We start from the raw sequence: 26,593 nt of genomic DNA, 5'->3' as shown, positions 1-26,593 counted from the left end.
AGCTGTTCTTAAGTGTGGGCTCTGAGTTGAAGCTGCTGTGAGTTAGCTTTTGAGAGGCATGGGCGCCTATAACCCTCACAACGTGCACCAGAATCCTTTACGAGGTTGATACTGCTCCTTGAGTCTGCACCAGAGCAATAACTGATTTTAATTTTAACCCTTGGCAGGAGGGAATGGGGTGGGAGGTGCAGAGGGAAGGAATGTGAAGAAATAAAGGCACTGGCCTGGGATAAACAGTGCAGGGATGAAGGGAGTGGTTGGGAGTGGAGAAGGGGTTGAGCAAGAAGGACCTTTTTTCCAGTACCTGTTCCATTTGCGGGCGCTGTTACCAGTATGTCCGTGCACTGTCCGAGGGCTTAAGCTGCCAGCTCATATGGCTGCTACTGTCCATGGCAGCCAAATACAACTGTGATGACGCAAGAAAGAGAGAGAAAAAGAGAGTGCAGCCTCAACGTGCATGAAAAACACAGTGCAAGCAAGTGAAACGCTGTGGTGTGTGTCAGTGACAAGGTGGGCTCTACAACCCTAAGGGAACAGCCCTGTGGCAAGAAGGAGAAAACAGAAGGAATGAGAGAAGGAAAAAAAAAACAATCAAACAAACAAAAAGCCAGGAAAAGTAACGGACAAACAATGCAGCAGGATCATCACATCTTAGTTTTCACCATCTGTTTACAGAAAGCTAAATGGAATATATCGGCTCTGTCCACCCACTGGACATAACCTATTCAAATGGTTATCCCCTTCTCCTCCCTCACAAAAAGAGGCAGGGACACATGCATTGGTATTCCCTTTTCATCTCTCTCCACCCACAGATGATTTGCTAAGAAAAGTTACAATTTCTTCTGCCTCTGTATAGTCTCAGCCACCTGCTATTGAGAGCTATGAATACAAATATCCCAGAAAATCCCCCTTCCCTGCTGCCTGCCAATGTAAGAGTAGACAGTATTTTTCTTCTCTCTACTGCCCGTCTACTACATCCCTTCAGAAAACACATTTTTATCCTACAGCCTGTTCTCCGCCTCGTCTAGGGAGAAGCTCCCCTTGCTTATAGGTGCAGCACTGCACTCTCCTCCTCCCCCAGCTCTTGCGCTTCCCTATATTGATGTCTGCCAAGTCAAGTTACTCTGAAAAAAAAAAAAAAAATCTCATCTTTATCTACTCTCAGAAACCAGCCTAAGGCACCAGGACTCAGATCCCCGCTCAGGGTATTAACACAAACAGCTACTGAAGAACCAGGGAACTTGTGCATGACTAAAGCCCCTGCAGAAAGGAGTGTGCTTTCTCTGAAGCAGAAGAGCTGTAGGGCAAAGGGAAGCAGGACCTTGGTCTACAAACACTCCACGAACATATGCCTTGGCAGTACGAGAGGGACAGTGCCCTCTCCTACAACAGGAAACGCCAGTGGTAAAGCATGGGCCACACTGTACTGTGTGCAGCACATCAGCCCTTCTCCCGAGGACTGTCTTGTTGCTGAGAGCAGATAACGCTACCAGAGCTTGCGATCAGAGTACCACCAGGGATCGGGAAAAGCTCTTTGTGAAGGTTGGAAGAGGTCTGGCCAAGTACAGACACACAGATCAGCTCTCCACTTTTCCGCTTTCTCTACAGCAAGATGAACTGGTCCTTCTGAAGTGAAAACATGAATGTGATGTCCTCTTTTCCACCACAACTCCTACTCCTTCATCCTCCTCTTCCTCCCCCCCTTCCCATGAGTTTGAATCATGCACCACAGACTGTATTTTCTTTACCTATACCTGGAGACTGGTTGGTTATTAAGCATGCTACTACTCATCCTTTGTAATCACACCACCAAGTTAGTGAGCACTGCGATGGCATGTTCTCCAAGTTCTGGTGTAAGTAAGGCTTACAGGATCCAGTGAAGGAAGGCAAGATTCACCTAGTTCTTACACAGACACGAAGGAAAGCCCATGTTTTATCCATCATACAGAAATGGCTATCAGGCCACTCCAAATACCAAAACCTTCCATGAAAGTTTTTTTTTTTTTTCCTCCATAGGAAATTAAATTCAAAAATAGATTCTAAAGAAAGGAAAACAGTTGTGAAAGAAAGATTTAAAAAAAAAAAAATCTCAACAAAAAAATAATACAGGTTTCATCCTACCATCTCTTTAGGGCAGATTAAGGAGAGAGGTTCAGCGATAACTCTGAATTTACTGTTTTAACAAGCTTCTTTTTAAACTTGAGGAACCAATGCCACAGATAGCAAGTACACTGCATGCAAGTGAATCATCCTGCTGAAGTCACCCACCAAGATACTCATGCACTTCAGTGGTGGCAGGACTGGGCCCATAGGATTATTAATGTTAACAGATTGAGATTTATTCTTTTTATGTGCAATGTCGAAAGTAGCGTAACAGGGTTTTATTCTCCATGGCAGGTGAGACATGACTTGTCTATTCAAATTGCTGCCATTTATGGGCCAGATCCTGTGTTTGGCTGCACAATCAGCTCCCTTGAGAGTATACAGGAGTGGTAAACATGTATTCCCCAAAGTTGCTGAAGCAGAGAGGAGCAGTAAAGAGAGACTTACTGAGGGAGGTGGGGACTCCCGGCCAATGAGCGGGGTATTCTCGCAACGGGGGTTCTGGAAATTTGCATTCTGGCTCCTAGGAAAGGAAGACACACATGGTAACAGGGGGTATGTGCCATGCTACTCTGGGGAAGATCTCCAACGATGACATGGGACAGAGCATACGCACCCCCAGAACTACCGTATCAGGTCAGTCTCCCTCAAAGCTTTTCTTACAGGCCAGGTGGATCCCTCTTTTCAGACGAGGGCACAAATCTAGCATTATTTTCCTCAGATTGAACACTATCTTTACACTCTTACTCAGAAGGGCCCGCACTGAATCATGTCAAGTGATTTAAAAATAGGTCTGTGTGAAAATCTGCCTCCCTGCAGCATCAGAACTGCCAAGCTGCAGAAATGGAGATAAAATGAGGACAAAGTCTAAGGGGAAGAACAAAATGATGTGCCAGCCCAAAAAAGATGGGTCCTGAAGGTAATCCAAGTGTGATCAGGATCAGGCACTTCTGGAGAAAGCTCTGAAGATCCCACCTGGACTTGCTAGCTCTGGACTGCAACAGATGTCAGAGCTGACTGCAAATATTGTGGAAGGACAGAGCCTGCAGGTTTTGTCTTGGCTCTCAGTCTCTCAGGAGGCTTAAAATCTTCTGGCAAGACTGCTCTGTCTGAAAAATTAAGCCTTCCGGTGATCAGAATCACTGTGTAATAAGGAGCCCAGACAATACCTTCCCACTTCTTTTCTCTAGACAGATTTCTAAATCCTACAGGACAAAGCTGTTCACATTTTGGAGCATGCTGCCTAATATAACTCTTCCTACTGCAGCACTTTCAAGCTATTCCCTTCTCCCAATATATGCCCATCACAAAACATCCCTTTTGACACTTTGGATAAAATCCTTCATCGCTTTCTACTGCTTGGTCAAAAGTGCCTCACAGCACTTTGCGACGACAGAAATCAGAGTGAAGCAACCTGGACAAGCCGCAGTACAGCCCTCTTGTTGGGATACTCACATGTACTCTGTGACGGGAGCATTGCTGACTGTGTGTGCTGCTGCTGGAATGCTGGTCTCACTGCCATAACTACTCCCACAGCTATAGAGGCTGGGCATGTGCACTCTGTAAAGATTATCGTGTGTTTGTCTACTCCCTTGAGCAGCTGATTCTTCTTCCCCATCATCATCTGAGCTTCTGCAAGAAGGAGAAAAAGTTCCTCCTAGAACCCTACAATTACCCCACATGTGGGGTTTGCAGGAAACCATGGTAATCCTAGGAACCTCCCAACCATCTTCCACACCTCCACATCCCATTTGGGATGCCTCAGGGTGGCAGTGTCAAACACAGCCTACACCACAGTGACTCAGACCTCCCACAGATACCATCTGGACTTTTACACGGCGTGATCCCCTACAGTCTCCCTGCGGTCTTCTCTCAGGGCTTGGCAGACAGCATAGTTCTGCAACTGCCCAGTCATACAACCAAAGGATGGACACACATCCTGAAATACACAGCACTTCAAAAAAAAAAAAAATAAAATGAGGCAGTGGGGATTTAGTGCTATGCATCCCACAGAGATCATCCTTCAAAACTGCAATCTGTCTCCTTCTATTTCTTGTAGCCATGTCCAAAGAGCTTTTAAGGATAAGTCTCTGTAGACTATTCTGAACTCCCATCCTGGTTACAAAGGAATTGCTGGTTGCTTCAGCACCTATCAAAATCTCAGAAGTCTTTATGGAGACTAAGCTGCAATGTTTGTGCCTAAAGGCTCTATTCTCTCAAAAATGTCAGGATTTTAAATCAATTTTAATGCAGAGCAGGGCTGTTTGCCAGCTGGTTCCTTCCCCCCTTCCCATAGTATGCTCTTGTCCCTCCTATACAATATACACTGCTATTTTATCTCTCTAATTACGGGATGAAGCACCAAGGTCTGAAATATATTTTGGCGACGCTTGACAAAGCTAGTAAAAGGTTCTACAGGAAGCACTTTATTGCTGGGAAAGACAGCATGGACATTGCTACATCCCAAATATCACCTGCAGCTTCTGTACCACGAGGTGGCACTGAAGATTTAGTCAGGGAATTGCAGCCTGCACAGCCTCTTACAGGCAATAAGTATGACATCCTCCACCTCCTGGAGGGAGACAGAGGAAGAAATGGTGCTCCGGGGAATGCAAGAGGGAATCCTTCAGCTCACAGCAGCAGCCTGCGCCTGCCGGGGTTGGCAGGACAGGCAGCAGCCCACATGGAAGGCAGCACAAGAGATACCACTGCGTCAACCTTTCTCCTTCAAACAGGCAGACCAGCATTCTCTTGGTAATTTCTCTGTAGCTGTGTGTGGAAGAGGTAAGGAAACCAGACATTTTCTTAAGTGCTATTCTGACGCATTTCCCAAGGCTTTCTCTGTGGGCACCGCAAGCCTGGAGGGCTCTGGCTTCCTGCTATTGTTCAGGATGTTCCATTTTACTTTGAACCTTAAGCCTGGGCTTAGACCACAAAAACCATGTTTCAGGACCACAGAAAAGAATTTGCTGCACAGTCTACTGCTCTTCTGCAAGAACAGAAAACTCAAAGCTATTTTAAATAGCTGCATGTGGTGCAGCAGCCAGTCAGTGAAGCAAAGGTTTGCTCAAGACTTACTGATCAGCCTGGTTACCATCATTAATACCAGTTCCAAACAACTCTACTGTTAGATGACTGCCACCAATTTGCAAGTATCTCATCTGCCCATGCTATTGCCAGCAAGACAGATCCTGGTTTCTATTAGCTATGCAAGTCAGTCACCCCAGTGTGAGAAAAGCCAAAAAGGCAAGTGTGAACTGCTGCTCATTCCAATTCTCTTCCCCATACTAGAACAAATGCCTCAAAGCAATGCAAGACAATAGGTATTTTACAGATGGCACATAGTTCAAGCATTAACTCTCTCTACAGCTATAATGATTCATCTCCGACTTGACTCATAGTTCTACAGTGTACTAAATGCTCTGCACACAGACTATTCCAGTGCAGTCAGGTTCAGATGTAAATATTAACCACAGCCAAAGCAAAAGCCAACATTTTTTTTTTTTCTGTTGGACCTGTGCTTATAAAGCTTCATCCCTCACTCCTGGAATCATATGGGAAAGAGCGCCATATGCTCATGGGCACAAATCCAATAGCCAGTCTTCCTTCAGGAAGAGCTCCACAATGCTACAGGATCTAAACCCTCTCTATACCTCTTTTGCTGCCAAGTGTGTGGGACGCTGCACACAATGGAACTGAACATGAGGGCTGTGACAAAGGAGAAGAGAACCAGGTAGATAAGTCCTTCCACTCCATCATAGCAAAAGCCCGTCAAAGCCTGGATGTAATCCTGGAGAGAGAAAAGAGCAGAGTTTCTTGATCACTATGGAGTTAACATTGAGCTCTAATTCAAAAGCCCTTCCTCTGGACTATGTTCTCTGAAACAATTTAAGAGATTGTAGTCCTTTTTCCAAAGCATATTACTATTTGCAATCCCACACAATAAGACTTTAAGAAGGTGGGGGGGGGGGGGGGGGGGGGAGAGAAAAAAGAAGAAAAAAAAAAAAAAGACAAAAAAAAGAAGAAAAAAGACAAGGCAAACTTATCCACCCAACTTAAGATTTCCATTACACTTCTCAGTTCCCTCACTATGTCCCATTGCCCAAGAAGACAAGCAAGGACTACCTGTTCTCTGCCTTCAGAGACACAGCTAGGGCAACAGTTAGGCCATGCTATACTGCAGCTATAAGGCAATTCCATTCCATGGGAAAGGCAACAAGCTATGTGCTATGGAAAAAAAAAAAAAACCTGAAGGCCCCTGAAACCTTAGGGCTGCAGCTTGTAGACGTATAAAGGCATGTTATCTAGTTTCCTATGTTGATCTTTAAACAGAAAGCTAACTTGATCCAAATTCCCATTCTCCTTTCTGCTGGAGTCAATCAGTAAAAGCTGTTGTAAGCTGTTTTGGCACACCAGAGATTTGAAACTCCAAAATAATCAGTATGCTACAGGCTCTACACCCACTTTGTTCTTTCTTAGTTCTAGCCCAGTTACTGAGTACTCACCAAATGCAGACTCCGACAGTCTACTAAAGCTGTCAGTTGCTGCAAGTTGATCTCTGTTGAATTTAAAACCTCCTGGATCCGAGTAAGATACTCCTATAAGCAACAAGCTAGTGATTATTGCAAGGAAATGACTTTGCAGGAGCTGATCTTGGGCTTTGTGCAAGGGTAAGGGGAGCCAGAAAGCACAGGGAGAGTGAACTTGACGATAGTTACCTTGGATGTGGGATACTCTCTGCTTGCTGATCTCATGAGTTCCATAACATCATCCTGCATCTCTACCAGAGCCTTGTGACTTCCTGACAGCTTCTGCTCAATACAAAACATTGCTTGTTTCAGCAATTCAGGCTACATGCACCAAGAGAACTCCTGGGAAAAGACTTAAATCCTACTTCCCAAACACTGAAACATCATCAGCATGAATTGTACAAGTTAAGGGTGTCTCAGCTAACATGGGTGCAGCTATGATAGGGTTAAGCTTGACTTTTACCAACCCGGAAAAAGTATGCACAGAAAGAAGAGGGGAAGGGAAGAACCAAAAGCAAAAAAACAACCCACAAAAACACACACACAAGAACTATACACACAGCTGGGGCCAGCTTCAAGGACAGAGGTGAAAGAGAAAGAAAATACACAAAGCACTCATGTTCTCACCACAAAGCAAACCTGGATTTTTTTACTGAATCAGATGGCCAAGAAAGACTTAACGGTGATACTAGATGTTTGTATTAGGGTGCAGCCTTTACATCCCATTAAAGCATCCATGGGAATTTCACATGCAATAGCATGTCAGAGAGTATACTGAGCAACTAGAAATGCAACAGATGGCAACAGTGCATCATATCACAGCTTGAAGTGTTCTTACCCCACCCTTTAAAACAGAGGAAGACAAGACTTTAAAAATCCTAAATATAAAACGGTGAAGCAGCTGGTGTCTGCCAAATGGTGGGTGGTGTGGGTTCATTCTAGCCTCTGATACATTAGACGAAGTTTGGGATGGGCCCAGGTGTTGTTCTTCAGCCCCCACACGAAAGAATAATGACTCACATTTATACTTCAGGATATAAACCCTTCAACATCCAAGGGATTTAAGAGACATATGTGAGAATCACTCCTTCACCCACAGAAGTGGCTGCATTTTGGGAGTGGAGCATTGCCACTATTTAACCCAAAAGAACCTGAAAGAAGAGATTCAAAGCAGGAAGTATGTAGTTTCCCACCCTGGCATTAATTGTGGGTGTTTTGTGGAACAGAGGTTCCACAAACAAAACCATGGTTCTCACCACCTCACCCATAGGCCCTTCTAAGAGGGCATCCTGGACCTGAAACTATGCAGGTGGTGATGAAGTTGGAAAAAATTGCTCACTAAATCACAGTGCTTGCACAGCTGGAAAGTAGCTACCAAAGCTTTACCAAGAGGATTAGAGTGCTCCCTAAAGCTAACACCTTGCAACTTGCTGCATGCTGGCATCAAAAGCGTTTAACCTGTACCCTGCAGGATGCTGAGAAGGGGTGAAGGTTGCTAGGATGCTTACACTCACCTGCTGGAAAGGGTTGGGGTATCCAGCACTACAGGTAATGTAATAGCGGAGAGTACCTACAAAGACAAAAGAAAAGAAAGTCACACTAGATACATTGTTCCAGCTTTGCAGCATTTTGCAGCTGCCACAAGGGAGGTGTTAAGTTCTGAAAGCAATACACAAAATGAAAATGCAATATAAATGGAATCACTTCCCTCTCTCTATATAGGATTACAGTGCATGGATGGCACTAGAGAAAGGGATGTAAGATGCCTTTGGGGAGAAAAGAAAGATTTGCTTTCTGTTGTTTTGTTTTTTGTTTTTTTTTTTTTTTTTCAGTTTGTTTGGGTTTTTTTTTGAACAGTGAAAGGCAATGGGGCTGCTCCACTTCAGTAGTTAGATGAAGCATCCAAAAAGTTTTATTCAGAAGTCAGCACTACCACTGTATAACCATAAGGCAAGACCTCAGTCTAGGATAAATCCAACTGGATGTTTAATTTCTGCAACTTCCAAGTGTCAGAATACCATTCTATGGTCACTGAAAGCAACCACAGACAACTGTCTAAGGCACTTAGAAAGGAGACGACTCAACTTTCAGCCAATTCAATTCACCACTTCGGTCACAACCCATCACAAAATAGTAGCACAGGAGAGGTAGTAGCGGTTACATAAATACAGACTGCTATCAAAAATACCTGTGGAAGCACGCTGTTGGGCCAAAGGAGGTGCATACACACATCCCTGTGCTACTACACAATGCTGAAGATACACCTTCCTAAATGTAGAAGTTCAAGCATTTAAAAGAAAAAAGGGTAAAAAAAGACACCTTCACAACTGGGGATTCTTCTATCATGTTCAAGGAGAGATTGGTTTTAGGCAGTGTTCTGTAGAACAACGTAAGAAAGTGCTCCTAACCCAAGAAAATATTAACTTTCAGTAATATAATTTCCTAAAAATGGTATCACTTTGAAAGCAGGAAAATAGATAGAAGACAACAGGCTCTTGTATTTCTGACGTGTGTTAGGGCAGAACAAGTAAATAGTAGTCTGTTTTCTGATGGATGTTACTTGTATGCAGTTAGATTTCAGTTAGAAGGCTTTAATTATACTTTAACTAAAAGAATACACGTCATTTGTTTTTCATCCTTCTTTTGACTTATGCAAAAGATGTACTTTCAGTATTGAGTCAATCTTACCACATGTACTAGGGTAAAAGGAACATATTATCTGTTCAAGGGACCGCAGATCATTTCCTGGTAACATCCCAGAAGTTAGTCTTAATACTGAGTAGCTCTACCAGTAATCCCAGTACAGGGAAGTCCTAAACTTCCAGGTAAGACTGTTAGAGTGCTCTGCTAGCAGCAGCAGCATCTATTTCCAGGCTTGAAGACACAGTTTTATTCCTCCTCATTCAGATGCATATGAAAGCCAGGTGCCCTCATGAGCCCTCCATAATACTACACCAACTGCCAACAAGTTGCAAATATCAGGCTTTCCCATGCCAATCGCAGCAACGCTATCAAGGGAGGGAGCTCTGAAAGACTTGATCACCCAGATATCTTCAGATTAGTTCTCAAACATTTACAGTTTCTCTTCAGATGAATGGGAGCATACCAGCTCAGCAAAATCAAGGGTGACATTGGCTCGGCAAAGACTACAAAAGCCCCAAAACACACATACACTCTGCATTTCCCTCTCCCCCACTAGCATCCTTTTCCCCATTCTTTTTAATCTTTCATCTGTGATTTTCAGTAGCACGTACTGCAGGCTGTAAAGCTATTCTAATCAGTCCCAACTCAGAAATCAGTAAAAGGCACAACCGCAAGCGAGCGGAGCTGTGAAGGAAGCAGACCCGACTGTATCCTGACTCTGCCGCGCATCCCATAAATATTGAATGGGCCTCTCGGCAAGCCAGCACACGGGAGAGCAAGAGGTACGACACAGACTGTCAGCTCCTGCACACTGGCAGCACAACCTGACAGTTGTTATTTATAATTCATTAGCCTACTTTGGGGCAGCTTCTGCCAGGTGCTTCATCTCCCTCCCACCGACTCTTTCTCTGGGATGACTTACATCTCCCCAGCCAAGCCTCTAAACAGCAATTAGCAAAACCTGGGCAGATAGGAGGGCAGCAAGAACTGCTTTGTGTGCCTCTCTTTGGGCAGACCACACAAATGACTGTCCACAACTACTGAGCCAAGGAAAGGACTGCTCCTCCCAGGCTCATAAATCACACTCAATGGCTGTGGAAAGATGGATTAAAATGCACCTGCACTGTGAGAATAGCATAGCAGCAGCAATCCACAGCATCACACATGGTGACCTAAAGGAGCTGTGATCTTGTCACCTATTTATTTTAAACCAACAAACCACTAAAAGTTTCTCTTGGGCTCCCACAGTGGTATCAAGTTTACATCACCTTTATAAGTGCATTAAGTTGCATGACATACTGCTAATACATAGCTCTAGAAATATTCCCTGAGGGCCTTCTGCATGATCCCTGGTGGGCAGATTACAGATGAGAGTTCCTGATAGCATCATAGTTTGCACTTTGTAAGCCCAGGATAAAGATTGTTGGTTACAAGTGAAGTGAAAAGCAGTACAGTGAAGTAAGTGCTTCCCTTACTTCACCCTGGAAGGCAGGATCAACAAGGCTTCGCTGTGGTAGCACTGGCATTGCAGCTGACAAGTGTGACACTGTACATAAAACGTGCTTTCCAAAATGGCAAAGCCAGCAGGAGCGACTTTCCCCTGAACTGAACCCAGTGTGCTAACAGCTGTGGTGCTTTAAAGCTAAAGCTACAATAAGCAGTGAAGCTGCCTTAAAGTGATCCTGTGCTGCAAAGCCTGGAAATTAAGAGGAGCGTGACATCCCTGCCTCCATGTCACCAGGATGGGAAAGAGGAATGAGCAGGAGGCATCTTCACCAGTTTTAAACCTGGTGAAATCTATCATGTACAACATCAAATCTCACATTTCTGACCAGAAAGCAGCTATACTAACCCATCATTTGCGCTCTGCTAACAGCTCCAGGCAATTTCTTTCTATAATTATCTTGCCAGTGCATTTTTCTCTCAAGGAAAATTCCTAAAGGTTGGATCTGATTTTTGAAGCTGGTCTTTAGGCGATCTAGTTTATAGAAGAAGGGTTAGGCAGGGTCACAGTTGCAGCTGCCTGTGCCTGCTGTTGCTAGCAGCAATCCTCCTGACCCATTCTCCTGGTGCACAGGCAGTGTGGGAGCAGAAGGCAAGGAAGGGAATTACCCAAAATGCTCTATTTTTGCAAAGTCTGTTTTTCCTAGAAAGGAAAGTAGAACTGCCTACTAAAGACAGCTTCAGCTGCTAGAACTACATATTGCTCCTGCAACCATGGAGACTTACTATTCACTTCAAAGCCCAGCTGAAATGCAAAAATGGCATTATGCACCCGCCAAAAGGCAGCAAGGAGGTCTGTAGGGTAAGGAGCTGTCAGAAAAAAAGATCCTAATTGAAAAAAAAAAAAATCCCCATACCTAGAACAGCCTTTCCCAGCCCTTCTTCATCTCTACTTAAGCATTCTCTAAGCAGCTTTCATTTTACATATATACCCAGATGATACTGTCTCTGTGGGTTCAATCATCAGAGAAAGTTGAAGTATACTGCCTGTGATGTCAAAGGAACATGACTCTTTTGACCAGATTATCTTGCCCAGGTAACATGTTCTCCACCAGGAGTTTTGTTTCCCTAAGGCAACAAGTCTGATAGCAAAGGGAAGTATCTGCATAACATTTATATTTCTTTCATATATGCCACACTTGTGCTGGTGAAATCAGTCCCTGTGAGCTGTCAGCAAAGAGCCTGTAGCTATCCCACATGCCCTCCAGTCAAAGCTTTCTGCTAATCAGGAGTCCAACAAAACCATGCAGCAAAACACAGCTTTTCTCAACACCTACATGAGCTCAGCAAGATTCTCGAGAGCGTTTCTTTGCTCAAACTCTTTTCTGCAATGCCCACTGAGCCCAAGCAATAATTGTGCAAGCACCACACGCCCTACATGAGGTTTTGTCCTGACCTTACTTCTAGAGGGGAAAGGGAGGTGGTGGCAATGTCAGCCTTTCAGTTCATTCAGCTCTGGGCTTCTAGGAAGAGAGTGAATCAGTGAGAGGCCAATTTAAAGGCCGTGTGAGACAAGAACGCTTGCTGCTTGTAGCTGAGCAGCTAAGTTTCAGCATCCAACCAGACCAACTTGGCTGGACTGGAGGTAAAAGGCTCCATTATCCATCCCCTGAGGTTTACAGTTCCTTCAGATGAAGGAAGGGGCTGTTCACCATGAAGATTTCTAGTAAGAGAATCTGGAGAAAGCTCGTCCTGTTGTTTAGACAGATTGTGCCTTTTTATTTAATTTTATGCAGTAAGTCATCTGATAATAATATCATATCAGTGAAAAAGAATGAGACTAGAAGATGGCCTCCTGCTTTGAAAATAAACATCTTGACTGCACCAAGTCTTTTTACTAGCAGCAGGAGCCGATTATACAGCCACTGTTCAACTCCATTGTCTTTATCTGAATAAATGGATAGTGGGTAAGTTAGGCACATATATCAGCCTCTTCTGCCAAATTATTTAAGTCTCTCCTTCTCCAGGAAACCTGCATTAAGGAAGGCTCTCTGCCCCAACTCCTCTCTCCCCCTCCTCCTTTTTAAATGCAGCAGATTTTATCTATAAAACAAGGACATCTCCTCTCCAGCTAAAAACATGACAACAATAATAATGCACTTAATCAGATTATTCTCAGCTCCATTAATTCTATTTAGATTTGCAAACAGCAATTAATATACAAACAGGAATATTAATGTATGAGTTGCCCAGTATCCAACACAGTTATTTTTCTGTGAAAACTACTATAACCACCACCAACAAAAAAGCATTGCAAATATGCAAATCTCTATGAGTCAGTCCTAGTCTGAATGCCAGAGCACAGGGCTGGGAATATTACAACACGTTATATTTAAAAACAACAACTAAAAATAGCGATTGAAGGGAAAAATTGACCCATCACTACAAAGCTACTTAAGATTACTCAATGGTTCTTATATCCTTAAAAATAGATGGCAGCACCTAGCCCAGTGTGCCATACCCTAGCACTGGCCAAAAGCAGATACCTAGGCAAGACTGAAAACGAGTGCCCTCTCAGCCCAACATCAGCTGAAGTGATTCTCAAGGTTAGTGTGATTCCTACATATATGGTAACTCCCAATGGATTCTTCTTCCATGGACTACCTGAGCCTCTCCATCCAACTCACACACTGTTTTAGTCACCTCTTTTCTGAACTGAAAAATTCATGGTCAGGTACATTCTGGTGGAACTACCTGGAGCAATCTTAAAAGTGTTTCTGCTTCATCTGTCTATACTGCTGCTACTATTGGAGAGCATCATCCAAAGAGCAGAGGCAGCAAACCAGAGTGTGAAGAGTCCATGCACTAGACCTAGGAGCCTTCAAACAGGGCATCTTCCTCTGAGAGGACAGCATCTATGCTGGCTCCCAGCTGCCTGCCCTGTCTCCTCGAGCTCGTCACTCTCATTGTATATATGGCTCAACTGACCACAGAGCAGCTGCTACAAATTACAGCCAGGCATACTAAGGGATACCAACACTTATTTCAGACTTTTGAAGACATTTCTAAGGAGCCATTGTTGGGATTGAAGTGTCATTGAGCAGTGCCACACTGCAGCCCTCATGTCGTGATTTTCCTTCCTGCTCGGGTGCACAGGACGGTCCCCACATCAGGGACAAAGAGCTATTTCCGTAGCTTCCTGATCATAAACTATGACAGCAGTGAAAATCCACATGGGAAGGCAGAACATTTGATCATCTCCCAACCAGCTGCCTAGTGTGATGACAGGCTCAGAAGTTAAGACTGATTTCCTTCTGAAAAAAAGGCAAAGGCACTCACGAACTCTCAACGGCTGCCTAACAGCAGGGAGCTGACACACCAGCAACCCACAGAAGTGGCCACCCTTCCAACTCAAGCCTCTGACAACACCTGCTCTTCCTCCTCTTCAGCGTTTTGCTCAGACCCATTCACTGTTATTTATGGAGCCTTAACAACTGTTATAGCTGGCGGTGCTGCCAGAACAGAGCCTGATTTCACCCGGGGGAGTTGACTGTCCCTGCCGGGGGAAGTAGGAGGGACAGAATGTCAGTCCTGCACTCACTGTTAGCCTCTAAATGAATGATACTGATTAACAGAAAACTGCAGGAGCCAAGCAGACAAGGACAACTGACATGGAGAAGCAGTACAAAGGGGCATTTTTTCAGTTTCCCAGGGTCAATCTAATTGTTACCAAACATGTTCCAGAGCTGATTTGGCTTACCAAATTATTACATCACACAGCTGGCATTAGTGTCAGGTATCTCACCTTGGCTTCATTGGCCTGTTTGCCCCCTTGAACAACTGGGAGACTAGTTTTGTACCTGAAGCCACATCTTCATCACCTTCACAGCCAAGAGAGGATTTCCATCTTGTGCGGTGTTAAACACTTATTCTCTTCTCTTATTGCATTTCTTTGTAACAAAGAGAGCTACCCAGCTCTATTCTCTCCTTCCCAGGAAATCAATAAATAAGGCATTCCAAAAATAAGCTGTAGAGTGGTAATATCAACCTGTACATGCTCTTTTTTACTACGTTCTGCTTCCAGACATAAACATTTCTTACTGCTTCCAATCCCTGCATCCTCAGCCACAGCTACATACTTAACTTCCTATCAATTAGTTGCACAGTAAGAGGCAGCGTTTGGCTAAGCACGTGGCCAAGCACATGGGCATACATTAGATCTTCCATACACAAGGCAAAGATTCTCCAATTCCAGCAAATAAGAACCAAGAAAAAACAGTAGCTTCTTTTGCAAATCAGTGTCATTGCTTATTTGTGTTTTATCATACAGAGAACCATGCAGAGGAACTATCAGAGGCAGAGAGGGTAGAAGAAAAGAAGAGTTAACTTTGATACCTAAGCAGCAAACCTATCCCTGAAAAATACCTTTCCTTTTTAACACTTATGCTATCTCTGCTGGCTTAAGTCACAGTTCTGAAAGAAATTTTTCTCCCTATGAGGTCCAAATTGGAGGCACCCCTCATCTCACCAACCATTTCAGTCTAAATTAAGAGCAACAAACCCCAAATCCATCAGTGTTTCAGCTGGATGCCACAGTGATGTAGGCATATTGCTTTAAATGGAACAGGTTAAACAAAGCAGTCACAATCCTGCATTTATAATGGAAAGGGAAATTCATACTTCTCTTTGTGGCTGCTTCCATTCATTTATTCTTTAAATTAGCTTTAGAGACTCCTATTTATAGCCACCATTAAGAGAAAAAAAAATATATTTGTTGATAACAGATATAAAAACAACTATTCTAGATCCAGGAATATAGACCCAAGAGCCAGTTTTAAAAATGACAACTCAAACTGCACACTGCTATTGCCACAGTTCTGTCACAAAGAGAAGAGAGTAAGATTCAAGTGTGCTACATTCAAAGCAAAATAATCCAAGGGCTTGTGTTGTTCCATTTTATCAGTTATCCCCACCTAAGGGCCAAGACAGAATAAAGGTTCTGAAGGCTATTCTAACAAAAAAAAAGTGTAGACATGCACTTCTAACTGGGGTATGTTTCTTTGGGAAAAACATTGGTTTTCCAGAGCTCCACACACATATACTTTTCCCCACTGTATGCAAGCTCCTCTGCTCCAAACACAGCCTTAAATTCTCAGCCACTGCCATGCTCCAATGTGACAGCTGGAGCCACAGTACCCTGTGCCAAAGCCAGTCCCCGCACTTACCAGCACTGAGCACTGCATTCTCTTCAACCACTTTGGAGACATAAGCATCAGGGTTGATACAGAAGTCACTGGAGCCCTAGATAGATGCAAGACAAAAGGGAAAAGGAATATCAAAGAACACCAGCATCAAAGAGCAGTTGAGCCAGGTTAACATCAGGGAACCCTCTACTATAGGGGTGCTTCAGATGCTGAAGTCTCTCATAGTCATCCCCACCAGCACTGCTTTTAGCAGCAATACTAACTAGCGCACTACACCACAGAGGAAGAAGGAGCTCTGTACTTTTCATAGATGCAAATTGCTAAAACAGCTACTTAGGACAAGACACACTGTGAAACAGGCACAGTGTAAAATCAATCTTGTGTCTGATAAACCTGCATCAAAGGGTGAATTGGACTTGGAACAGAGCCACTCACCACAGCGACAGCCAACTCCAGACCCAAGGATCCCCAGCTGACAATCAGGGCAAACACCCCAAGCAAGCACACCCTGTGGGAGACAGACAGATGGCAGATGTAAAAGCTCTGCTTTCAAGCAGATCATTTCACAAGATGTGTTATTTGGAGTCCAAAGCAAGTACCAAACCCAAGAAATTATCAACCACTGTATCTTCAGCTAAACCATCCCATTTTATATGTCATGGACAGCAGCAACCAGAGAATTTCATGTCCAGCTGTTGGTTCCCACACTACGTGGCCCTGGGGCTGCCGAAGATGAAGAGGGTAGAAGCAAAGCCTTGCCCTGCTGCTAGCAGGGAAGCCAAATGCACAAGGACACAAGGGTGGCTGTAGGAGAAGGCAGATTGGCAGATGGATGACTACAGTCACCCCACAAAAACATACCGATCTGAAATTGGACAAATCTTTTCTGTTTCTAGAATAAATGAGATTGTCAGGTGTAAGCACCACATGGCTACAGACAGTGGGAGGGAACACTCAGTCCCTGTTAGGACACCTGACTTCGGTTCCAAGCTGCATGCATCTGAACAGCACCTAAACATCCCACATAGCCAAACACCTTCACCCAGGAGAGAGACAGTCACCTGCAGGCAAAAAGTTCAGAGCAACAGTGTAGGTGCCTACCACTGCCATGGGAGTCCATCTCTTCACAGATTTAAAAGTTTTGTTCTGACAGCTGGACCTCATTACAGACAGAAATAGTGGGAAGTGTCTGCTATCAAGCAGACACAAGGCAGAGGGTTGACAGAGCAGTGGTTTTGGAGACGTTCAGCTAGCATACACCAGTAGAACAGGCTTTTGCACTTCCTCAAGCAGCACATTAGCTCTTCACCTTTGCTGGCAGTATGACTGCTAAAGATACTTAAGCAAAAGTGCTCCTCAGCTCTGTCAGGTATGGGGATGCAGACTAATAAGCAATTTTGTTTTATGTATCCCTGCCTTCAAGTAAAGGGATGCTGGCTTGCTCTCTCAGGGATGTTTTTTCCTTCAGGCTTCGAAACACAAATAGGTTCCCTCCCACCCACACCCTGAAGAAAACAAAACAAAAACCTGTTCATAACCAAAATATGCTTTATTCAAACCTAGCGCAAGCATCTCTGTGAGACAGGGACATCTCTCTTTTGTGCTACATTTGTCTTATTTAAGACTAGAGCTCTAAATAACTAGATCTATGGGTCTCCATTAAAAAAAAAAAATCTATCCCTCAGTTTACCAACTGATTTTAATTTTAAGTAATCCCTATTCTGTGAATTGATTCTGTGGCTCATCTTGCAGAAGTAATAGAGCTTCACAAGACTGACCTCTGTGCAGACCTCTGCAATAAGGCGCTAAAAACTTCATCACACTTTTTCCAAATGGATGCAAAAATTATCAGCCATCGATCAGCAAGGTTCTGTGGTTTTACGACATAAGGACAACACAGCTTGGTGCCTCCAGCTGAGCATGGTAATCGATAAGACACATTTGGTTTTTTACTTTAAATGAAGATGACTGGGTCAGTATCTGATTGCTTGGCTAAAAGTTCTAAAATTGGCATTTCACCATCTTGCTTGGCTGTGATACACTTGCTTCTTTATGCCATGTGCTCCCTTTGGGGAATGCCTTAATATGAACTTCTGGCTAACAGGGAATGAGATTCTAATTTAAACCCTGGGTTTACCATCTGTGCATACACTTGGACTTTTGTCTATATAACCTGCCAGGTATGAAGTCATCTGGCAAACAATAAATCTGAATACACATTCCAATTATTAATGGCATCACCATGTACCAGGATAAACTCTTGGCCATGTCAGCTGTCAAACTGTCACTATGTTTATGATACTGGTATCTTTGCCAAGTATACCAAGATAAACCAGTCTACAAGATAGGGAGAGGAATATTTTTTTTCTCGTAATGGGGCCTGAGCATGGCAGCATTTGCAGTGCTTTTTAGAATCGAGACATGCATTAATACTGCAGTATCATAGCAACAAGACTCCTCCTCATAACTGTACAAACCATTGCATGTTCTCAGTTTAACATTTCTTCAGGTGTGACAGCCAAGGATAAACAAGAGCAGATCGTGACACAAAAGGCATGCTACCAGGTTGTGTAGACACATGCAATGCTTATCATCGATTAACAAATGCCTTCACAACTGTAGAGAATTAAAGGGAGATTTTTAAAGCCTGTAAATTTAAGGAAGGATGTTCATATTACTATCTCCCAGCAAATAAAGGCTATCAGTGCTACCCAGTGGAAGGCAGACTGCCCAGATGAGTTCCTCATCTTTGATGAGAAAGGAATGGACAGCAGTACCATCACATTTTATAGCTCAAGAACCTTCCTATGAACATCTCTCATAGGTAGCCCTAATCGTACCCACAGAGCTATGCTCTACAAAGTCTCTCTACACTGAGAGGTAAATTTAAGATATTCAGTCTCAGAAGTCCTTGATACCAACTGACAACAGTCTAGAGGTTTAAACTAGCAGGCACTTGCATTCAGCCAGCCTTCCTTATGCACTGTGATTGGGTCGGGACTTACCCCACAAGAATGGCTCTGGAGTTTCTAATAAGCCCAAAGAGCACCAGCAAGCATATCAGGACGTGGAACAGGAGCAGGCCCAGATATCCCAGCCACCTGCAGCAAACAAAAACATAGTCTGAAAAGGAAAACTGGTGTGCAAAAGGCACAGATCAAGAAGCTAGTGTGACTCATGGTAAAAATGTAGCCCTTCTTTTCTTCAAGTAAAAGTGACCACTAATGATTAATCTGAAAAGAGCTCTGGATAGTTGCTGGGTCTGGAGTTGAAGCAGGTAAAAGCATTTACACAACATGCCCAAGATGCACAGTTGTTGAGAAATAAGACTGCTAACCTTGTTATAGTGTAAAGTTATATACAATTGGACACCATCAGGTGAAGAAGAGGAATTGCAGCTTCTTGAACTTCCAAGATACTTGTTCCTAGAAAATGCTTCAGTTATTGATTCAACATGTGTGGACAGAGGTTTTCTTTTGTGGAATAGAGCTGATGCAATCTTTTATTAAGTATGTTTAATAAAAAGGAGTGTTACGGTATGGTGTTAACTTACAGAACTAATGCAGTTTTTTACTCTATTTAGTTAATGTTAATTAGTAATGTTTAGTTAATACAACTACAACTTACTAGGACACAGAGTAGCTATCTCTGTGGCTGCTTTTCCCCGTGTTAGAACACATACTACAGATTTTGTACATTGAGAATAAGTTTCCCATCAGCTGGTAATAAACACAGTTAAGAAAATGTTGTTGTCATGCATTTTGATTTAAACTGAATGCAATTTTGCTGTAAGAAATGAATCAGCTGGATGGGCCAAGAGCACCTGCAGTAATATATAGAGCCTTTGGCTCAGTTACCCAGAACACACACATCACTGTTGCAAAACAAGCCAAAACAGATGCTACAACCACTACACTACAGCCTGCTACACACCTGTACCAGTCATAGAGGTCAATCTGAATTGCCAGCTCCTCTAGAGACAGCTCTTCATTCTTCCAAAAGGGGATCTCAGTTGTTTGCCTGACCAGATCATCCAAGAGACTTTGCAGCTTCTGGATAACTTGCAGGTAGTCTGTTTGCTTCGTGAACATCTCCTCTAGGATGAGCAAGTTTGGTTCCACTGTTTGGTTCAGGGCCACTGCTGTATCTAGTACCTGTAAGTATTGGGGGGGAAAAAAAATAAAGATAAAAATAAGAAAAAATAATTAAAGGACAGAAAGTCAAGGAAATAAAGGAAGATTCAGTCTTACTAGCAAATCACGGACAGGTTCCAGATTACCAGTCCTCTGTCTTAAGAGGCTCAGACTGCTTACCCTTCAAAAGCAACTTATAAGTATCACAGACTGTTTGCAAGTAGTTCAATGATGGCATCTCAGCTGAGCCTTTAACACATGTACACATTTTGCAGCCATCAAGGTTGCAGTATGATACCTCAAATTAGAGGTAGCACAGGAAAAACTGATTGTACTAAAATGATACATTTTACTAAAACACTTGTCTGCTTTGGCCTGCCTCCTCTTCTGGGTGTGGAAGAGAGCTGATCAGAAGCTGTTTTTAAACCTAGCAAATAGAAGACTTCATTTAACAAGCTGTGTTGCTTTGATATTTTTAGTAGAGCTGAAGAAATCACTGCTCCATTAATGGAAATTTTAGCACATCTCTAAGCCCAGAGACTAACAAAAAAACAGGAAGAGATACAAGCACAGCCAGATTCAAGAGAAAAGGTGCTGAGCAAGTCTGCTCATCCCCACACTCCTTGTTTGCTAGTGTGACTCTACCAGCACTTACCCGGTCTTGGACACCTGCCACAGTGCGGTTTGCATGGCGTAGCGAGTACGTCAGCCGGTGAATGCCATCACTGGTCTCTCCATTCCCATAGAAGCCAACAGCAATTCCAGCACTGCAGAGAAAGAAAGACAGGAAGGGTAGAGTTAAAGCTAAAAGGCAAGCTGTATAACGCATGTCCTACTGCTACAGCACCCTTGGTAGTCACATCAGCACTTTCCACAGAAAGGGAAGCCACATGCCTCCCAAAGGGTAGCTGGGGTAGTCATGCTTCTCAACAACCACTACAAAAATTCATCTGTAAACATTCGCCTGTGTTGTCCATGCAGCCACCGAGGCTCTGTATAGCATCCATATGACGAACAGCAGAACACCGTCCCTCCTCAGCATGTATCTTTCATTTATGGTACAATAATGAAATCTAGCAGGGAACTGTTAAGGGAGTTCAGACCTAGCCATGGGCAACCAGAAATCCAGCCAGCCAGCCAAGTGGCTTTCCAGTGGCTCCTGCAAGAGCTGCCATTGCTATGTCAGGAGTTGCATGCTTCTCTGGACATGAAATATAGATTGTTTTGTCACATTTTTTTATAAGCAGGACACAAAGAGCTTACGCTGACTACTTGCCCATGGTGGTGGTTCCTCTAGATACATTTTCCACACCCTTCTCTCTACACTGTGAAATATCTATGAAAATCATCTATCTTGATTTATCTTCCCATTAGAAGCATTTGTGTCACATTGATTTAGAGTACTGGGAAGGAAGGCTTAATAACTTACTGGGACAAAAGGCTTATTTATTTTTAAAGCAAGTGAATTTCAAGTTTGCAGACACAATTCAACTCCAACTGCTTAGCAAATTACCACCTATCAGCTGATCTGCCATAACTGTCCACACATATCAGTCTGCCCCAATTAAGAAGTAAACCACATCAGCTTAAACCTCACTTAAAGGAGGAAGATCCTATAAATGAGTTGCAACCAGGAGATTATCTCATGTAAGTCAGAGATACCTCTTCTATTAAGACATCACTGCAGGAACTCACAGTTCCTCTTTGCAAACTCATTTTTCCTAATAATAGAGGAGGAAAAAACTGGTGAAGGGGTCACACAACTAAACTCGGGGCAAACAAAGATTACCAATATACAAATTTCCTATTCTTGTGTCATATTTAGCTTCAGAGCATTCAGGATCTTTTCTGGGAAGGTTCTCAAGACACCAAGGTTGTATTTGTGGTAGTGGAAATGAAGGTGTGGTGGTGGTTTTGCTGTAAATCTAAAGTTATACCAGATGAAACATTTATTTTCTTCGCAACAACTTTGTGCCTGGGTTATAGCACTGCCCTCGCAGAGTTGGTTTGAAGGAGGAATAAGAGAGGAAGGAAACAAGCCAAACAACAGCTTACAGAACAAGTAAATGTACTGGTACTGCCTTTATTTAACAAGAAGGGTCACTAAAGGACATTAGGCATTCTTCACCACCATCACTGGCTGGGAAATGAAACCAAGCAGGCAGGCCACAGTGGGCTTTGTCTAAGTAACAGACCCTTGCACAGATTTACTCTGGCACGTACATCAATCTGCAGTCCAAACGACCATTTCTCCTCTCCTGCAGGCACACAGCATCCATCCCTCCTTTCCTGGGCTCATTGACTTCAGAAAGAGTGACCAGAACAATCTAGTTCACCTGGTTGCATTTTTACTTTCTTCTCATACATACAAGAAATGGAAGCAAAGATCATACACTGGAAGTGGAGCTATTATGAAAATCTGTGTCAGCCTCACGCTTTTTCCAGCAATTGAATCTCCATAAATTATAGACAGCTTGGCCCATAAAAGCCTCAGCTGAACAGTCTTCCACAGACAGTAGGCAGCCTATATCATATGCAGAAAGAGGTAGTGGGTATGTAACTCTTAATATCTAGTGTTAATACAAGAACTCATTCTCCTTCCTCATGTATACCATTCCTCAAACATTTTCCAACTGCAAATGATGCTGATAATTGAAAAGAGAAAAGTCCTGATTCCTTCCTGGTTGCAGCTATTGTCAGAGCTTGGTAACACATGCCTGGGATGCAAGGGGGTAGAGGGGATAGACACACACACCCTCCTGAACTAGAGAGACTGCGGATCCAGAGGTATTCGCAGCGTAAAGGCAACTTAGCATCCCACCACTGCAATCACAAACCTCTGGTTTGACTTGTCCCCCATTTTAACAGAGCAAACAAATTCAGACAGACTTTTTCACTCTCCTGAGCAGCAGAAAACTTTAACAGTCTTTTCTGCTATGGACACCAAATAAAGTCCAGAATGTTCCTGACATGGAATATGCAGATCTGACCCCTTTAATTGGTGAGCAGTTTTTATTCAGCCTGTTACAGCTACTGGAAGCCTATTCTTTCAGCAAAGGCTTGGTAAGTGCCCAAAACCCTTGCAGCCTGGCTCACAGTATTCCCAGCACAGTAGCACTGTTTTGGTGAAAAGACTCAGAAACAGCACTCTGAAGTAGCAGTAGTCATCTCATCCTGAAAGATGCAGCACAACTAGATACATTAGTCAGTTTACTCAAAGCCACCATTTATGAAGTGCTAGCAACTACAGGCAAGTGACATGAAACGCGTTACCATATTCAAGGCAGAACCGCTCCAGCAGCCACCCGTGGACTTTCTATCCAGCCCTGTATGAACACACAGCTTTGCCCTTAACCCTCTAGGCACAGTCACTACTGTAAGAAAACACTAGAGCAACAGGAATTGGGATGAAAGTCATTTAATTAAAGTAACAAATTCCTCTAGACATGCATATCACACATCCACTGGAAACTACACACAGTGGAAAGAATCACTTAGCTATTCCTTCTCCTAGGAGCAAGCTCTACAGTTTTGTAGCAGTTCCTCATTCCATCACACTCGAGAGGGATGTAAACCATCCCTGAAGCCCAGAAGCCAAGGCTGGGGGCAGCTGCTGGGCCCACGCTGTGACTGAGGCAGGGGCAGAGCTGGAGGGCAGGCAGCAGGGGAACTGCTGGTGGGGGAAGAGAACTGTTGGTGTTTAGTTTTCTGTTTGCATTTGGCTTCATCTAAATCCAATGGTTGTTTCAAATCCCTGCCTACACACTGGCATAAGTTACTATTGTTTAAAGCAGATTTAGGGATTTTCACTAGTTTTAAACTAACTTTTACTTGATTAAAGGGAAGCAGAGGGGCTTCTTCTACTTAAGTGCATTCTTTTAAAGTAAAAATAGAGCTACGCAATGTAACCCAACAGCATAGGTCCTTGAGGTCAGGATAAATCACATGGCTTCTTGCACAAAACCCAGGAGGCTCTGTAGCCTAAGATATATCAGATCCATCTCCCACTACAAGATGACACAAAATCATCACCCAATGAGGAAGCCTGCATTTCTGTCACGCAGTGTGGATACAAGAACAGCATTCCTGAATGACACAGCTTTTTTCCACCCTAGCACCCTCTGGAAGATACTCCAACATATTCTCAATGCTTCTATAGGAAAATCATCTCCAGTTCTGCTGTTCTGGCTTCTGCTGTACTCCCCTCCTTGGCACACATACCATCCTCTCCTCCTGAATCCACATCGTCCCATCCTCAATTCCTCCTCCCAAAACAACCCTTGTCAGTCCCCTGTCACTTCCACTACCCCTACCTCTCCCCTGCCTTCCTTCTCACTCATGTTTTTGAATACAAAAAAAACAAAACAAAACACCAAACCCAAAAGCTTAAAAAAAAAAAAAAATAATAAAAAAAAAATCAATCTATCAAGCTCTTAGAGGCCATTTAAAAAGTTGCTCCTGCTGTTCAATAATGTACTTAAAAAGCCACATGGCTACTGTCATTTTGGTAAGTTTTAGAAAACCCACTTAAGTCAAGAAAACATCGCCTTCCTGAGTTTAACACTGGTGCACACCCACAGAAACACTAGAGAGAGAGACAGTGTGCTAGAGCAGGTCTTTGAAGAGTTTTATGACATGAAACAGAAGAGCAGCATGCCATGATTTCTACATATTCCTATAGATACACACAGTATGAAGTACTGCAGATTGTGTACACACACTTCAGTATCACTTTTCAGGAAAACTCAAGAAATTCAAGTCTGGAGAACAGCTTTCAAGTTGTTTGTATGCACAAATCACATGGGTTTAGCACATCCCTTAATAAAGAAACAGAAAAATCAAATCTAATTCCAAATTAAATGGCAATGTGACCTGCAAAAAAAAAAACATTTTCTGAATTACACAAGGTGTACAGGAACAGCAGAGCACTAATCTGATACAGAGAGCATATACACGACTTCTGGTGGTGAGACCCTCCCACTGTAATACCCACGCACACACAGTGAAAACCCCTCTGGGTACCCAGTCACCAGTCTGAAAAGATGAACACTAGTCATTCACATCACATCCTTAGAAATGACTAATCTAACTCACCAAGTCATCTTTAATTACAGGAACTTCATAAGGAGAGCCCTTTTTAGACTGCATGTTCTCAAGAGGAATGTTAATTTGTCTGTCTAATTACCACCTTGCACTTTCGCACCAAGGGAAAGTGCTATTACTGGCACTTGAGAAAGCAAGTTCTCACTATCTATTTGTACCCATTTCTTTCAGATATGCTCTCCACAAAGCTTCCTTCCCACCTTCAGGATGGAGCTCCCTTCTGGGCGAGTTAGGGTCCCCTAACTGTTGGATGAGATGATTTATTAGACAGCTCCCCATGCACAGAAACTGATCAAATTGGTAAGAACTAGAAATCAACTAAATATTAAAGGAATAATCTAGGCAAATCGTTCCTGCAGCTTTGTGGCTAGAGCAACTGGGAAAACTCATTAGAGAGACATTTCATCGGAGAGCTCCTGTTAACCAGTTACGCCTTCCTGCTGGCTCAGCATTCTCCCTTTTGCTCAGCAGGAAATGTCAAGTCATTAGGAAACAGTGATCCACAGCACTCAGCAGGATTCACAGTATAAACAGCCCTCTGGGATTAAGTACTACCTAGGTAAACGTGTACTAGGCACAGCTGGACTTAACCAGAGGTAACTAGTTCTCAGATAGGAAGACAATAATCCATAGTACTCAGACCAGACCAGCTGCCAGACCAGTTTGTAACCTCTCGCTGCTTCAGCACCCAAGCAGCTTCTCTCCCCTTGCACACGGTGCTACAAACTGCTTCCCAGGTCAGCCTGCTGTCAGGCCAACATTCAGAATAGCCTCATTCCCCATCACTCTGAAACGTAACATCATCTGCTGGTCTGGCACTTCTGTGATGTGTAACACACAGCTAGGATAGGATATATTCCATGGACTAATCTTTAACTGTTGGTATCTAACTGGGACTTCCTGCTAGCACAGACTAGATTCCTTGCTTGTAGGAAGCCACATCTGCCTTTGCGGCCAGATGCTGAGCACAGAGTGCCAAGTGGCACCAGTTCAAGTGCTCTGTCGCAGCCAGCTGCTGTAAGAGGGGTAGAAAACCAACCTCAGCTTTGCAGGAGAGTGGCAGCACTTGGACAGCACCTGCATTCACCACAGATGGTACCAACCTGCTATTGCTCAAGCGTGCTAACTTCAGAGTGGAAATTTAAAACTTAATTTAAAAAGTCAAGACAAGTATTCATCCAATATCACTGTAGATTCAGGTGGAATCTTAGTTTTAAGGCTACTCCTGCATTTAATATGTTCAGCAACAAATGGTACACCAAGGATGAGAACCAACAGTTCAGATTTTGGGGAAGCCTAAGCAGTTTTCTAGCTTGTGGACTTGACTGGGCATCACATCAAGCTAACCAGAATTTATATGCTGACCTTCCAACTTTAAATTGTCTCACGTGCGCTCTGGAAGATGCACAGAATACCTCACCCTTTCTACAATTAA

General features: G+C 43.4%; 1 protein-coding gene across 3 annotated transcripts in view; it reads right to left on the bottom strand.

Annotated features, from left to right (window-relative positions):
- TTYH3 (tweety family member 3) overlaps nucleotides 1-26,593 on the bottom strand; it is a 78,701-nt gene that overhangs the window by 10,722 nt on the left and 41,386 nt on the right. The window contains exons 3-14 of one of the 3 annotated variants that reach the window (XM_042798506.1): nucleotides 20,711-20,822; nucleotides 19,856-20,076; nucleotides 18,928-19,023; nucleotides 16,358-16,430; nucleotides 15,944-16,019; nucleotides 8,147-8,202; nucleotides 6,822-6,914; nucleotides 6,609-6,701; nucleotides 5,757-5,893; nucleotides 3,559-3,735; nucleotides 2,551-2,626; nucleotides 305-406 (exon numbers count right to left, since the gene is read on the bottom strand). In XM_042798506.1, the coding sequence (XP_042654440.1) occupies nucleotides 326-406; nucleotides 2,551-2,626; nucleotides 3,559-3,735; nucleotides 5,757-5,893; nucleotides 6,609-6,701; nucleotides 6,822-6,914; nucleotides 8,147-8,202; nucleotides 15,944-16,019; nucleotides 16,358-16,430; nucleotides 18,928-19,023; nucleotides 19,856-20,076; nucleotides 20,711-20,822 (1,291 nt within the window). In that variant the 3' untranslated portion in view covers nucleotides 305-325. The remainder of the gene's footprint in view (nucleotides 1-304; nucleotides 407-2,550; nucleotides 2,627-3,558; nucleotides 3,736-5,756; nucleotides 5,894-6,608; nucleotides 6,702-6,821; nucleotides 6,915-8,146; nucleotides 8,203-15,943; nucleotides 16,020-16,357; nucleotides 16,431-18,927; nucleotides 19,024-19,855; nucleotides 20,077-20,710; nucleotides 20,823-26,593) is intronic. The other 2 variants (XM_042798507.1, XM_042798508.1) reach the window with 2 other exon arrangements.

The sequence above is a fragment of the Tyto alba genome, unplaced genomic scaffold (assembly GCF_018691265.1).
Source record: "Tyto alba isolate M040663 unplaced genomic scaffold, T.alba_DEE_v4.0 Super-Scaffold_28, whole genome shotgun sequence".
Taxonomy (NCBI): Eukaryota; Metazoa; Chordata; class Aves; order Strigiformes; family Tytonidae; genus Tyto; species Tyto alba.
Note: the sequence above shows the minus strand (reverse complement) of the source record. Positions and strands in the feature narration are given on the sequence as shown.